The following is a 15,593-nucleotide window of genomic DNA, read 5'->3' as shown; positions in this document are numbered from 1 at the left end:
GCGATCCAGAGACTCGCATCGTGGAGCGGCGCGCTCCGACTTCCCGGCCTGCGTGCCTCGGGGTGCGCGCCGCAGGCCATGCAAGAGACACTCGCGGCGAAGATCCGCAGAGTGCACACCGAGTCTCGGCTGGTTGTCCGTGCCTCGCGGTCCCAGTTTCCAGCGGGACTTTGGGGCTGGCGTGTAAGTGGGGGGGAGGGGTGTCGGCCTTCGGAAATGACTTTCGTCTCTCGAAGACGACTTTGAATCACCATCTTGGAGACAGGGACGTCATCCGCCGGCGCTGCACGAAGTGGTTTGGTGCGTGCCTCGTGCTTGCTGCCGAGGGGGAGGGGGGGGGAGGGGGAGAAGGGGAGAGTCTCTGACCCTGAGTGAGGCATTAGTGAGGCAGAGGCTGCGGCTAAGGCACCGGTTCGTGGAACGCAGGGAGAGTTGCTTCGGAACCAGAGGCCCGCCCGGAGCGAATTCAAATCTGCATGGGTTTCACAGGCGAGCCCCCGTGCGGAAAGGCGCACGTGTCGACGGCAAGTTGTAGGCGTCCGCCGTCTGGCTGCCTCAACCGGGCGAGACCGAAGACGCACGCTGATGGATGTTTTCACCCTCTTCGGGGAGATGTCCGTCGTGGGCTCTCAAACGCAGATGCTCAAGCTGGAACCGGCGTCAACACCAGCTGACCAAGCGCGTGGGGCACGAGAGAGACACACACAGACCAGAGGGGACCAGAGGCGGAGAGGCAGGGAGGGAAACCAAGAGGGGAGGAAGGGGGGAAGTCTGGTCGTGGGGGGGAGGGGATGGGAGGGGAGGTACTACTGCTTCGAGTCTTTTTTGGAAAAGCCCACAGTGTTCTTGAGTGTGGCTTCCAGTTTGGACCTGGACGTTTGCGAGGTCGCGCCGCACCGCGCGACACTCGCTCTACGGGACGCGGCTGCCGCGCGGCTGCGTGTCGCAAACGCGCGCATTCTGCCGTTTGCGCTGGCGGACGCGTCCAGCAGCCACTTGCCTCTGCAGAGTCTGGAGAGCCAGAGGCAAGCGACTGTGATGCGCGTGGCACGTTGAGGAGACTCCGGCGGTGCATATCAGGGCCTTGTCAGGAGGGGAGGGACGCCGGAAGAACGCGCGCCTGTTCACGAGGCATTTTCAGCAAACAAGGTGCCTCGTGCCTCGGCAGCGCGGCGCCGGCGGATGTCTGTGTCGCGAGTTTCGCATGGCCGTCTGCCCGTTCGCCTGTGTATTCCCCCTTGACAGCCTGGCGTCAAGGAGGTTGCTCAGGGACTGCAACATGAGGTGTGTGAATAGGTACCTCGTATCTTCGTGTGTCGGCGGGCGGAGCCGTGGCAAAGGGCCGTGGACAGTCGCGTGACTGCAGGCGTTTCAATTTTATAGGCACAGCCGGAGGGCGGGTGGACTCGACTGAGCCCGAGGAGGGGGAGGGGGTCCCGAAGAGGATAGCGAGGCTGTCTTCGGGAGCTGGAAGCGGGGACCACTGCCGAGCGGATGTGTAGATTCGGGGGTGATTGTTTTAGCATGCTTCAGTTGTGTCTTTTTTGTGTCTTTTTTCTGAAGCTCATTTATTATACTGGGTCGAGAGAGCGCTCGCTTTTCGTTTGCTTCCGCAGCGGAGTGCGGAGACAGTGGAGGCGAGGAGGTAGGACAGGACCCCGTCACACAGACTCGACAGCGTCATTTTAAACGCTCCATTTTCTAAACTGCGCCTATGAAAGGCCGATCCCCAGTGGGGTCGCCAAGTCACCACTCGACACAACTGGCGGAATACACAGTCCTCGCCTCTCGCCGCATTTGGGACTTCGGACTGCCACAAGCGTCTCGTGGAGACCGAACGGAAACTCGAGCTCGGGCTCCGACACACATGAATGAGTCACGTATGTCTTCATATATATATATATATATATATATATATATATATATACACCTATATAGATCAATTATATATGAAATATTATGAGAAGTTTCGTGTAAGCATCGCTGCTCAGAGGACATATATAAGCTAAACTGCTCTGGCAACAGATCTGATAAACTCTGTCGGGTGGCACACGTATGGGTTGCCCTCGACTACCCCCCGCTGGCGTCGTTCTTTGCGCGTCTTCTCTGTGCCGAGCGAGCTGCTTTGCAAAGGAGGGGGAACTGGAAGCGTCTCAAGCTTCAGGCTTCTGCGCCGCCTCCTCGCTCACTCTTTTTCGCTTGCGGTCACTAACACATCACGCCAGCGAAACATACATTTCTGCAGTCGGGTGCGACTGTACCGAGGCAGGCTCGCGTGAGTACGCCGCTTTTCATGCAGCACCCAGAAGACTGCGCTTCCAGAATCAGAGCCGAATCACCATTTCCTTCCGCTCCCTCTCGGTCTCGTGACATGCTTCAACAAACGTGTCGGCTTCTCGATCTCCAAGAGTTAACGGATGCTTCGCCTTTGGATACATAAAGGGGTGCCATCAATGCCATCTGAGACAGACCTCTATAGGAGCCGCTGGACTACGGCCATCTCACAGCATCCACTGAAATAAATCATGTGCGAAGCCCTCTGGAGTCAGTGCACTCTCAGGTCCAATATTATCCTAGTGGCATGCAAATGTCACGTCCTGAGCGTGGTTTCTGCTGCGTCGCTTGGGGTAGAGAGTTTCTATGGAGGATGTGGGCAGAGTCAGGCGAACCGGTCTGAAAATGGCGCAGCATGCAGGCAGCCAGGCATGGAGAGAGGCAGTCTGGTGCAGAGGATAGAGACCTACGCGGACGCCTGACAATACCGACGGGGAGCCTCGCAAGGAGAGCGGCGAATATTCATTCTCGAGTTTGCCCGCGTTCAACCACAACGCCCACCGGCTCGCGCATCTCTTCGTCGGCCCTATTCGGAACGCATGAATCGCCTGATATCTGTATGTGCGCCTACGTCTTTTTGTCAGGCGTACTTCGGAATACAGAGAAGCCCTTCCTACGTGTGCTGCTTGTCTTTTCTATAGAAGGGAACTCTGTGCTCATCTGACATTCGCGCACGCCGGCTGAGGCTGCAAGCCGCGCCCTGTCACCTCTGCGGCACGCATGCGAATCCATGCGTCGAAGCTTGGGGAAACGCATGCACTGTGGCACAAAAACGCTTCATTCAGAATTGCCAGCAAAAAAAGCCTATTAAGCGCAAAGCGCACGCTGCCCACTTCCCGGTCTCGGGGTTTTCTCTTTGTCGTAGAAAACGCTCTTTCGGTCGCGTCCGCGGCGCCCAGCCTCCGAGCCCGTCTCTCGCCAGCGCCGTCTCTGTCTCCGCGCGAGGCGGCTGTTTCGCTCTGGGGGATCTAGAACATATTTTCACTCGCTTTCTTCCCGACTACTTCCATCGAATACGCATAGGTTCCCCTACACACCGCAGACTAACCTAGCAAGGCGGGAGAGGCGGACGGCGGTGTTGCCGGAGAAGTGACCGCCCCGCCATACACAGCAGAGCAGAGACGCGAAGACCTTCCATTCTGTTTTTGCTACGCGAGTCACGAAGCACAGACTGAGGCTTGCGACGGGGAGAGGCGGCCAGGAGGCGGCGGAGGCCTCAGCGTTCAAGGCGACCAAGCGAGACAGAGGAGACGAAGGTCTGCCGCGTGCTTCGCGGCTCCCTACTGGCAAGCCTTTGCTTGGTTCGCGCGGCGCACCACCATGGAGAGTCTTTCCGGAGAGGATCGGCGAGAGGATGAGGCGGAGAACATGGAGGAAGGAGAGAGGCGGAGGAAGAAGAAAGACAGGAAGTCGACTTCCATGTCTCTCTGGGAGAGCATCTGCAAGCCCCGGTTCGTGATGGCTCCCATGGTAGATGCCAGCGAGTTGGCCTTCAGGTGAGCGTGCGCGCGACCTCCTTTTCCACTCAACATACTGGATCTCTTGACGAAAACGTGGATTCCCTCCTTCGAATCTTCCCCTCCTCTCCGATGCTCATCAGAGACTGCAACGCCGTCGACTCTTCGGCATCTTCGGCATTCATGCCCTCTTCACACGCTCTAGCATTGATTTATTCGCCTCTCTCTCAGAGCGACTTTCTGCGCCTCTGCCTTCTTCCGTACGCGACTCTTTCGCGACCCAACTGCCAAGGTGCACACAGACGAAGAGCTACATGCGTGTCGCGCATGCCCTCTCTCCGTCCCCCGCCGATATTTCTGTGCACGTTTTTCCTCCCCGGCCGCGACAGGCGCTTCTGGGCAATGGAGGCTCCCTCCACACTCACTAAGTTGTGTGCGCTTTGCCGCCATCTGCGCGGCCCTTTATTCTCCTTCGGTTTCTCCTCCATGTCCTCAAGCGACGCGTGCTTGCTTCGTCTTCAAACCCATCCTTCTGCCGCTCTCAATAGACACCAAAAAACACCCGGGTCTCTTTTCTGCGTGGTGTCTTCTTTCGCAGAGTCCTCTGTCACCGCTATGGCGTCGATCTCGCTTACACGCCCATGATGCACAGCAGGTCAGGATTGTCGCTTTCTCCACCGTCATCTCTCACTTTCCGTTTTCGGCTTGCTCTGTCGAACGTATACCCCGGTGTTTTCGCTGGACTACCTTTGTCCTCCAAATACTTCAGGTTGTCTCCTCTTCGGCCGCCTGGCTCTTGAACACATGGCGGCGAGGGTGTTTGTCGGAGCAGAGAGCGCCTTGTAGACCAAGTTGCCTCTCGGTGCCTGCGCGTGAACGTACTTCTCACTGCGCAAGCTGACATGCACTTGAGTTGCGCTACCGCGAGCACCAGACTCGTCCTCTGTCTCTGTTGCGCCGCTGTCTGACGCGGGACCTGGGTGAGGAGGCGCGGCTTCCTTGCGTCGTCGCAGGCGTCTTGGGCGCACCAGGCGGGTGACGGGAGTGCGATGATTCGACATCTCTGTGATGTTCAGGAACCAAATATGTTAATAATATTGGAGGCTGGGGAGTCGTTTTCCGAAGAAGTACCACCGCTAACCACTGAAATGACAACGTTATGGTTTTGACGAGTTCATTTTCCCCGCAGACTCTTCATAGAAGATCCCAAGTACAGAGACCTGCATTGGCAAACACTTGCAGGCTTCCGCGAGGGAGGAGTTGACAGCGGAGAGAAGCGAGACGACGAAGAGGCTGAGGTGCGACAGAGGTCGCGCGGGCCTGCGCAGCGTGCGGAGGGAGGTGACGCAGACGAGCCCCTTTTTGTTCAGTTCTGCGGTGAGGAGTGGGCGCCGGCCTCGACAGCTAAAACCACGCTCTGAACCGTAGGAGCTGCTGCGGACGCATGCATGTCGTGCGCCGCGCCATTCGTCTGAATCGTCATTTTCGTTCCTGGTTTCAACTCTCCGCTTACCCAACGAACTGAAGAGTCGGTAGCTGCAACTCCGTGCATGTGCCGCGCAGATCACAGCTTGCATGTTTCACGCGGTGCATCCGCCAGACGCCAGCACTTTGCCGCCTGGTGTCCGGAGGGGATCGGAGTGAATGTTTCTGTCTGCTTTCAGTGTCGAACATGTGCAGCGCAGGTTCAGCTCGATTGAGGTGCACTGCTCTACCCTCTGAACTCGTCGTCACACTGTAGGGATTCGTAATAACGTGCAAGGTCACTCAGTGCCGGAGGGGAGCAGAGAATCCCGCGCAACTTCGGTCCTGCGGCGACGGAGCTCGCAGGGCGTCCGCGGCTGCGCGGAGACCTCCCGCCTAGCTTGCGCGTCCCGGGCGGCGACCGCCGTGGCGTGTCAAGTCCTGCTGCTTCGGTGGGTGACGCCGTTATGTCGCAGGCGATTCTCCAGAGACGCTGCTGGCGGCCGCACAGCTCGTTGAGGACGAGGTGGATGCGGTCGACGTGAACTTTGGCTGCCCACAGGTGCGTTCGCGCTCGGTTCGTGGCGACTGCGGGCTGACAAACGTTTTCGCCACACACCTGGTGGGAACCAGCTCACTCCAGGCTTCCGCTCGAGGCTTCGGCTTGCGCTCGGTTCATTCCGCCAAGCGACGGCGAACCTGTAGCGTCGGTGCATCTTGGCTGACGGCGCGACTGGAGTTGAGGAGTCCGGAGTTGAGTGAGCAGGATGCAACACGGAGCGTCAGGAAGATGCATGGCGCGTGGCGGTGCTGGCGCTCCCCGCGCCGTGCTGAAAAGACACGTAGAGATGGAAGGCGACTCGAGGCGAGCCTTTTCTGACTCGGGAGCCGCGAGGCGCTGCGTAGGGCTGGCTTGCGTGCGTGTTGGACTGTCTGCGCGCTTTTATTTCGCTTTGCATGGGCTCTGCGGGTTGAATTGCGACGTCAGGGCATTGCGCGGAGAGGCCACTACGGCGCCTTTCTGCTGCACGAAAGCGGCCTGATCACGTGAGTTCTGCGTCGAATGCACAGCTCGCTGAAAGGCCGCCGCTGCCCAGAGCATCGCGCCCGGGTCTGGGCATGGGCTGCCTTGGTGCACCACGCGTAGAACTGCCCTAGACTCTTGCAGAATCAGAGAATATTGAGCTCTGGCAAGGAAACACAGGCGACAGACTTCCAGGGGGTGTAGGGGCGCTGGGAACGAGTCCTGACGTTCAGGATGCAGAGACGCCGCCAAATGCGCTTGACATGTGTCTGTGTACGGAAGGCCTAGTTCGTGTGAAGCAAGTTTCACGTAAGCGGTGACCTCTTCATCCGCTTCATTTTTGACAGGATAAACGTCTGAGAATGGTCTACTCGCGTCATTCAGAGTGAATTGGATGCTGCCGAAGGGCATGCGTGTGAAAAGTCGTCGTGTTTTCAGGGCTGGAGTTGTCCCTCGATCGCCTCGCAATCGCACCGCATGCCACTTTATGTCTGCAGACAGCTTTGCGTATGAACGTGTGTGAATCTTACGTTTTCTTTTTAACGCATTTTCACATGCGGGAATTCGTCCCTGTCTCTGTTTGCGTGTGCGTGGTGTGTGCCTCAGCGACATCGTCTCCACTCTACACAACAACCTGCACACGCCCGTCACCTGCAAGATGCGGAAGGTTTCTCCGCGACCGGCGACGGAATGTGAGCGCTTTCGGCTCTCTGTGCTTCCCGTTTTCTCTAGTGGACCCGCGCGAGTGTATACCAAGCTGTGATGACGCAGAAGCATCCACAGGCACGCACATTTGCGTATCTGCATGCTCGCAGTAGCTGTGCCGCCTGCGAATCTGCGCGCCTCCAGGAAGATGCACCGATGCTGACTCACCTTTCTTGTGGCGCCCTCCGGCCTCTAGCACGAGAGGCTGGTTTGTGCGTGGATGGACACCCGGCCTTCGGGTGTTCGTACATTGTCGATTCACGTGTGTTGCCGGGCGGATACCTCTTTCTCGGCTTGACAGTCGACAGATTCGGCAAGCCTCGCGGCGGGCGGCGGCAAGCGGCCTGTGAGGATTGCAGGGCGGGAGGACGCCTTCTGAGCTGCCTTGTTCGCGGCTCCGTTGCGTCCGTTTCTCTCAGCCGTCCCGCGCTCTCCGCTGGCGCTTTCGCTGGACGACGAGAGGCGGATTCAAGACACGCTGAAGCTCTGCTACGCAGTTGAGGCGGCCGGCTGCGCATGTCTCTGTCTCCACGGCCGCACGAAGGAGGAGAAAGCCTCGCGCGTCGGCCCCTGCGACTGGCTGGCGATTCGCCTCGTCAAAGAACGTCTGACGATTCCGCGTAAGACCCCCCGCAGGCCCGATAGGCTGTTTCTGGGGGGATACACTACGCGTTGGACTGCTCCTTCAGACTGGGAAGGCCTGCGTTTGCCGAACCCGAGTTCGGGGCTCGCTGAGCCAAGCGGCCGCCGCGACGGACTTCCGGTTTCGTTTCGGCGTCCGGTGGGGCCTTTCGGACCCGACCCTGTTGTCTGTGCGGCCGCATGTCTGTGTACGCGGGCGTGAGTTGTGCATCCACTTCAGGGGTTAGGCTGTATGCCTGCAGCTCGCGTGACATGCATCCGCCAACGCGGGCCTTCACGCGCATAGGCACACATATCTATTTTCCTCAGGCGGCTGCTGTGGCTCGCTGCGCCCGTCGATCCGCGTTGCTGCAGCCTGACTCGTCTGGCGTAGCGTTCGCCTCTCCGTTCTCAAAAGAAACTCTGCGGCGCATCACACTTCTTCTGCCTGACGAGCCTTTTCCAGAGGTTGTCTGGGCTCTGCGTTCTCTGCGTCCGTTCGAGTTGCGTGCAGCGGCCGTGGCGTCCTCGCCACTCACGTTTTTCTCCCCGCGGGGTCTCTGCTCGTTTCGTTTCTTGCGCAGTGATAGCAAATGGAGGCGTGGAGACCTACGAAGACGCCCTCCGGTGCCTCGAGTTCACCAAGTAAGGACGTGCGCTTAGCTGCACACTCCGTTCGATGCCTGATGCTGACCCCACGACCCTCGCAGCGTGGCACTTTCGTTAACCCCCACTTGCGACGACAGGACGGGGAGGGGAGAAGGGGGAGGGGAAGGGGACGGGCTTTCGGAGACTTCACTCTGCATGTGTTTGCGTGTGAATCGACTCGTACTTGCCTCTCCCATGCGTATATAAATATATGTATATGCGTCGCGTTATGGTAGCAGGGTCCATAGCTGCGTCGCGACTTGCGTTTCTCGCATGCATGCATGCAGGGCGGACGCGGTGATGTCAGCAGAGGGCATTTTGGACAATCCGATGATCTTTGCGCCTTCTCGCTTCGCGTCGACTTCGCTCTCGTTCTCGAGTTCTCGCTCGGGGTATCCCCTCTCTGCCTACTCGTCGTTTCTGTCGCACTCTTCTCTCCGCGAGATTGTGAGGCGTTCCTGCACGCGCCCGCGCTTCGCAGGCTCTTCGATGTCCTGCTGGGAGGCGTCGCCCTGTCTTCTTGACCGCTGCCTCGTCATGCTGGAGTATCTGGATATCTGCGAGCGCTACCCGCCGCCGCACTTCAGCTTCATCAAATCTCATCTCTTCCGCTGCCTCCATCCTGTCCTGCTTCACCATGAAGATTTGCGAGATGCCTTGGCCCGGGTACGAAACACGCCGTGCTCCCCGAAACAAAACAAACAGAGAAAACAATTCTGGAAATAAACATATAACCATATATATACATAGATGGACGGATGTGAATTTGTTTTTGAGCACACGCGTGTTGCTGCATGCAGGCGCTTCCTCTTTTTTTAGCATTTACGCTCGCTTGCGTTCTGCTTTTGCGGCATTCTTTGAGACGCCTCGATGCTTGACTATCGGTCGGCGCTCATTGTGATCTCCGTTTAGGGTGTAGGGTTTAGGTTTTCAGAATTATGACACTCTCTCTGGTGCACTCGTTGCCCCGAGCCGCCGTAGACTGTCGTCTTCTGCGCGTGTGCTGCCGCGGCCGCGCGTCGTGCTTCTAGGCTTCACCAGCAACTATGTGCGCGGCTGCAGCTTGACTGGATGCAGCTTCGGATGCGGAAAAGTTTTGCATGCGCAGCGTCTCTGTGCGCTTCTTGGCTGTGCTTTAGGCCTGTGAGCTGGAAGATTACGCGGCCATCGCCGCCGAGGCGACAGCGCGCGTGCGGCAAGCTCTCCGCGGAGAACACGGCGGCGTGCAGCAGCGCGTTGATGCGCCAAGAGCAGAGACGAGCCAGAAACAGAACTCTGGAGCAGGCGACGCGGAGACCGGAGCGACACAGGAGAAAAACACCTGGTACTGGCGCCATCGAACAAACCACGCGCGTGCGATCAAGAAGGAGAAAGACGAAAAACAAGAAGTGCTCATCTGGGAAGCGACAGAAGGCTCCGACGGAAGTGTCCTTTCCAGTCTCTTCATCGCCGACTGAACGCGAGACACAAAGTGCTTTCACGTCAGTACGCTCGCTTTCATACATATATATATTTACGACATAAACCCGATATGTGTACGTTTCAATGCACAAATGCACTTCTGAATCGTCTGCGAACACCAGAGGTCTTCTCTCAGAAAATAGGGATGGAGCTCGGCAGTGCGTTTTACATTTTTGGCATCGGCCGCTAGCGAGCGTATGCGTGTGCGTACAAAATTGCGACAACCTAGCTAAGTTGTCTGTCGTCGCGCGTTTGAGCAGAAGCATGTAGATAGATGCCTGCCAATGGTGAAGTCTCAACTGCATTCCGGCCTTTCGTTTTTTTTCTCTCTCCGTCTGCGTCTTTAACTTTGGGCCGTTGTGACTTTCGGCGCCTCCTTGCGTCATTTCGACTGCATGCCACAGGTAGTATTTGGGGCGGCGATTTCGTGGTATTTACCGCCTTCTGTTCACTCCGTTCGCCTCGCCGCGAGCGAGACGCTTTTTAAATTTGCCGTCTCCGCTTTTCCACAGCCGCGCAGAGTCGGAGATGAGGATGGGGCTCGGGCTTGACTTTGCGTTGTCGCCTTCGACTCGCGCGAACGCTTGACAAACGGTTAACAAGACCCCGCGAGCAGTTTGTTAGTTTCCAGACGCGTCGAACACGGGTGCGCGAGTGCACCTAGGACTTGCACTCAACACACAGCAAAGACGCCGCACAAATCGTTTCTCCCTGCACGTCCGTAAAATGCAGAAATTCGAGGTGTCTCAGTCCCACGAGACCCAAGTCATGCATACCAAAAACCATAGAAGGCGCGACCTGAGTCGGAAGCCGAGCAGCTCCCTGCTGAATGCTTCGCCCATGCCGGCGTAGAACCTTACACATCTCTGCAGGCACGACAGAGGCCTGCCCTCCCTGTTCGTATCCATGGAAATACGCATGAAGATATGCATGCAGCGACACGCTGGTACACGCGCCTGGGTAGGGGGGTGTGCACACAAAACACGCAAGTATATCGGTCCGTTTGCGACAGCACCGTCGCCATGGGATGCAGATCTCGAAGGTGAATAGATGCAATCAGTTGCATGCCTTCTTCCGATTCTGCCTCACTTTCCGCGCATGGCCGCTGGCATGTTTCCGCCTGCACGTGCATGTCGCGCGTAGTCACATGAAGCGCGCGCGAATGCCTCCCTCCACGAATACAATACACATACCCATATTTATCCATATATATATCGATATTTATACACACGCATAGACATTCGGGAGCGAGTCTGGCGTTCAGCTGCTAGAAACGCCCGACTTGCAGGTCCCGGAAACACGAGTCCAGAAGCAGCGTGGCTTCTTGCCTCGCATCAAGCTCCCTCATTCGCATGCAGAGTAGAACCGGGACGACTCCGGCCTCGCCTTCTTCCACCCCGCGCTCGCGTCCTGCGCCTCCGCACCGCGCGAAGCCCGCAGTCCGTTTGTGACGACTTTCGCGCGGCTTGCCGCTCTCCTTGGCCGCCGGACCGCACGCGTGAGCGGCTTCGCCGGTTTCTGCGGCGCGTTGGGCTCCACGCAGGTCGCAGGATGGGGCTGCGAGCCGACGGAGAGACGCGGCAGGCGCAGGAACGACGACGCGCCGCACGAGTCCCTCCAGAAGCAGATGCACCCGCGGGTGCTCCTCTGCGTGGGGCGCGTCTGCGCCTGGCGGCAGCCCCTCGCGGTTGGCGCGCGAGCACGCTGGGAAGTAAGGAGCCAAATAGTCGCGCTGTAAGGCCAGCGGAGCGAGCTGTAGGCAGCGCGGACACGACAAGCCTTCGAAGAGGACGTCCTGCGCCTTGCCGCGGGCGAGGAGACTCTCCGCGACTGCTCCAACAGCCAAACGCGCGGCGCTGTCGCATAATCCGCTGCAGACGAACCCGGAGTCATGGGGTTCCTCGTCGCTTTCCTCCTCGGGAGACGAGCCCCGGGCTGCAGCGACGGGGCCCAGCGCAGGGTGGGAGGCGGCGGAAGCTGCAGCGCGAGAGACATCGGCGGACAGAGGGGAGGAGGCCGCGCAGGGGGGGACGGCGAAGGCAGGCCGCGAAGGGACGGAAAACGAACGACTCGCCTCGAAAAGCTCTCGCCTTCTACTCTCAGACAAAGCCTCCAGTTCATCGTCGATCTCCGCCGTGCGCTGCAGCCCGCCTCTCCCCCCTCTTCCTTGCGCCTCTCGCTCGCCGCACATTCTGCACGCGCCCGGTGTGTCAATTTGCGCCTCGCGTCGCCCCGACTGCCGCCGGTACAGGCCGTCCAGCAGCGCGAGACCTGTCGCGTTCTGGAAGGCAACCGGATATTTGTGGATGCTAGCTGAGTCCTGCACGACGGCTAATATGCTGAGAAGCAGACGACTGTTGGCGCAGCCGCGACCGGCCTTCCGCAGGCGGAGTCCGCACGCGCAGAGGCCCTCGAAGGCCACAGGCAGCAGACACCTGCAGCAGACGAAGGAGGCTACGACGCGCAGAATCGCCTCCAAACTGCAGGCGAGGACCCACGGCCTCGAGCAGTTGACCGGCTGGAAGCCCGCGGGAACCTCTGAGGAAGAGAGGCGAGAGACCGGCGCCGCAGGGCAGCCAGACGAAGCTAGAGACTCGCGGCACCAACGAGAGGGAGGAGGCGAAGAGACATGTCCAGGAGGAATCGAAGCACACGCAGAGACAGCGAAATCATTGTTCACCGCCACAGGGGCGGCAGGCGCCTGGGGAGGCGAAACGAGGGAATACGACAAGGGAAAAGAGAGCGAGAGTGCAGCAGCCATGGCGTCTAGACGCACCCCAGGCGCGAGCGTCGGCTCGCGAGAGGCCTGACGCTGGAACACGCCGGGCGGCTCAAGCGAGGAAGACACTCGGTCCTCATAACAGCCTGCCGGAGGACATTCGCCACCCCAGACAGAATCTCTCCACGGACGCCGATCGGCGCCGAGAGCTGGGTGGCTGTCTCGATGTGCGCACAGGCGGCGGCGCACGGTCGACGCGAGCCGCGCCTACCCTCCTTCCCTACGCTGTCGAGGCGAGGAAGACCAACCCAGCGCGGCGTTGGCCTCGCCTTTGTCTCTCTCCGCGCCCGTCGCCGCAGTCTGGCGCCCGCCTGGGGGCGGCCGGGGGTTGCGGCGCGCGCCCGAGGCACTGGGGCTTCTCGCGTTTCGCGCGCAGAAGAGAAAAGAGGGAGGAACGCTCAGCGGCTCGCCCTGCGGCGCCAGTGCGTACGGATGGCACGCCGAAAGCGAGGGAGAGACGCGCAGCGTGAGAGAGACGCGCTCGCGCACCAGCGTGCAGCTCGTACACAAGCAGCAGCAGACGCAGCCAATGCAGAGCCGGAACTTGAGAGCGCCTCGACTGGAGGCGCGAGCCGGGAAGCGACAGACAGGGAGGGTTGCCGCGAGAGGCGAGCCAAAGGCTGGGTGCGACGACGCCTGAGGAGACGAGGAGGAACCGGGCACAGAGGGCGACAAAGAAGACAACGGAGAGGAAGACGTAACCGCAGAGGAAGGAAGCGGACGCGAGTGCTGAAGGAAGAGACCTTGCGAAGGGACTGCAGCCCAAGTCAGGGCAGAGGAGTCAAAGCCCTCAACAGAAATCTCGCTCGTTGACGCGAACTCCAGAACAACGTGAAAAAAATTGTCATCCAAGACAGGGAAAGTCCTCACTGGCGCACAGCACCCCTCAGTGTCTGCCCCCTCTCCTCTCTCAAGAAGCGCCTCGTCCGCTCGCCTCTGCCTTTCTAGACGCTTTGCCTCTGCGGGCTCGCCTCCGGCGTTACACGGTATCGTCTCTCGGGCGGGGCTACCTTGCGTCTCGCACCGGGCTTCACCAACTGGCGCGTCTGCGCTTTGTTTGGGGGGCCTGACGTCTCGCGCCTTCTGCTCTTCGTGCGTCGGTTGCGTCGCCTCCGCTTCTTCCTCTGGATGCAGGCACCCCGCCGGCCTCTTGTCGCCGGGCTGCTTCACCGCGTCCTCGGAGGCCCGAGAAGGAGACGCACATCTTTCGCGCCCTCCCTCGAAACCGAACGAGCCGAACTCGTCTGAGGCACGCGCGGGGGAAGGCAACCCCGAAGGCCCCCTGCAGCGCGGAAACGACGAATCGAGCTGAGAAGAAGGAAATGCACCAGACAGGCGCGTGGACGGAAGAGTCTCCACGGCCTGGAGGAGACTTGCGACGGCTTTTTGCTGCATGTGGTTCAGCTTTTGCATCCCCAGCAGCAGATCTCCACACTCGAGACACCTCCGCAGTCTCCGCGGTCGCCTGCTTCTCCCCGGCGCCTCGTGAGACTCCCCTTCCAGCCCAGCCAGCGAGGGCTCTCGCCGCACACTCGCGTCTCCTCTTACCGCCGCCCCCCCGATTGCCGCGCCGCTGCCTTGCGCGCCACTCGCTTTCCAAAATCGAGGCCGAGGCTCACAACGCCGCTCCGCACCGTCCTCCGATCCGCGCCGAGTTTCTGAGCTCTGCTCCTCTGCTGCCTCTCCCTGGCCCGCGACGCCCGCCTCACCTTTGTGCCTCCCTTCCGGTGGTTCGCCTGCCGCGGCGCCGGCGCGGCGCAGCAGGCCCCCAGGAGAGCTTCTCCTGTGCCGCAGTAGCGGACGAGGCATCTGAGGCGAATGCGGAGGCGGCGACAGCGAGAAGAGGAAAGTGGAGAGGTAACTGGGGAGCCACGGAGGCAGGGCGGCGGCGCGGAGGGAGCCCGGCGCGGCGGCTGAGCAGGCGGAGGACGATAGAGGCCGTCGTGGAGCCGAAGCGCGAGGCGACACCGAAGAAGCTGGAGAGGACGCGCGGAACGAAGCCGCGGGCGGAGCCGCGAACGAAGGAGACAAAGAAGAGAAAACCAGGTGCAGAAGATTCTCGAGACTCAAAATCATGCCAACGTGCAACGTGCGAAACCGCTGCGCGGAGACGCGCGAGCGCAGCAGGCGAGGCGGTACGCAGACGTCGACGAAACCGCCACTCCACGAGATGTCGCTGTCGCCGTTCCAGACGCTCTCGTCTGTCGCCGCGCCCTCTGCACTACCCCCAGAGCACGAGTCTCCGCAGCCAGCGCGCAGCCGGCAGCCATGCGGATCCGCCAACCTACACAGACACACACACGGAACCAAGGACGGCTTTGGAAAAACCGCGGGATCTGCAAGCTGCAGCGCGCCGCAGCCATGCGGAGAGCAACAGCCGTGCTGTGCGACGCGTGGGGGGAAGGGCGGGGTTCCACTAGCGCAGGCAACTGGATGAATCTATACACACGTATATCATAATGACTCGAAGATGCCGAATAAAACACGAAATATGGTACAAGGAACTCAAGCTCACGCAGCTACACAGACACGAATAAACAGCTGTATATATATACACAGAGATCAATAGATAGATAGGTCAACGGATAGAAGACAGATATAGATAGAAATATACGTAGATACGGACAGAAAGGTAAGTAGATACACACGAATAGATAAGTAGATAAAGATAGATAGACTGATAGATAGGTAGTAGGGTATGGCATGAATATACATGGGAATGAACAGATGCACGCAACTCTACAGTGCCACGGGGCCTTCGCCTTGTCCTATCACAGAACTCTTCTGCTTTCTCCGATTCGCCGCAAGTGTGTGTCTTGCAGAATGCGTCTGAGCCGCAATCTCGACTCGCGCCCTCACCTGATTAGCAGCCACTCAGCCTCCTTTCGCGAATTTAGACTCCTCGCGCCCCGTCCTCCTGCCGGTCTTGTGCTGCCCATTTCGCACTGGAGAATCAAATCGACCACCACCAGCCCGCGGAGGCTGACGCGCGGCGAGGGGGATAGCCCCGCGGGCGCCTGCGCCTCCACGCGCCTCCGCCGGAGCGCCTCTGGAGCGTCGGCTCCGCTCGGATGCCCAGCCTGCCGCATGCCCGCGAACA

The 15,593-nt window shown here is 59.7% G+C and overlaps 2 protein-coding genes across 2 annotated transcripts; one reads left to right on the top strand and one right to left on the bottom strand.

Annotated features, from left to right (window-relative positions):
* Positions 1–3,654: 3,654 nt before the first annotated feature.
* On the top strand, positions 3,655–9,710 carry BESB_066390 (dihydrouridine synthase (dus) protein; the record flags this gene model as incomplete). Its single annotated transcript, XM_029365032.1, has 10 exons — positions 3,655–3,830; positions 4,390–4,446; positions 4,981–5,168; positions 5,732–5,817; positions 6,244–6,302; positions 6,886–6,971; positions 7,404–7,604; positions 8,190–8,250; positions 8,541–8,919; positions 9,393–9,710. The coding sequence occupies 10 exons, from the start codon at positions 3,655–3,657 to the stop codon at positions 9,708–9,710; spliced, it is 1,611 nt and encodes a 536-aa protein (XP_029218615.1).
* A 1,271-nt stretch (positions 9,711–10,981) lies between these two features.
* BESB_066380 (uncharacterized protein) lies at positions 10,982–15,582 on the bottom strand (the record flags this gene model as incomplete). The annotated part of the gene is made up of 3 exons (XM_029365031.1): positions 10,982–12,579; positions 12,718–14,777; positions 15,353–15,582. 3 exons carry the CDS (start codon positions 15,580–15,582, stop codon positions 10,982–10,984), a joined length of 3,888 nt encoding a protein of 1,295 aa, XP_029218614.1.
* Between the last annotated feature and the right edge of the window lie 11 nt (positions 15,583–15,593).

This window comes from Besnoitia besnoiti, chromosome VI, assembly GCF_002563875.1.
Source record: "Besnoitia besnoiti strain Bb-Ger1 chromosome VI, whole genome shotgun sequence".
In the NCBI taxonomy this organism is placed as follows: domain Eukaryota; phylum Apicomplexa; class Conoidasida; order Eucoccidiorida; family Sarcocystidae; genus Besnoitia; species Besnoitia besnoiti.
This window is presented reverse-complemented; position numbering and strand designations above follow the sequence as displayed.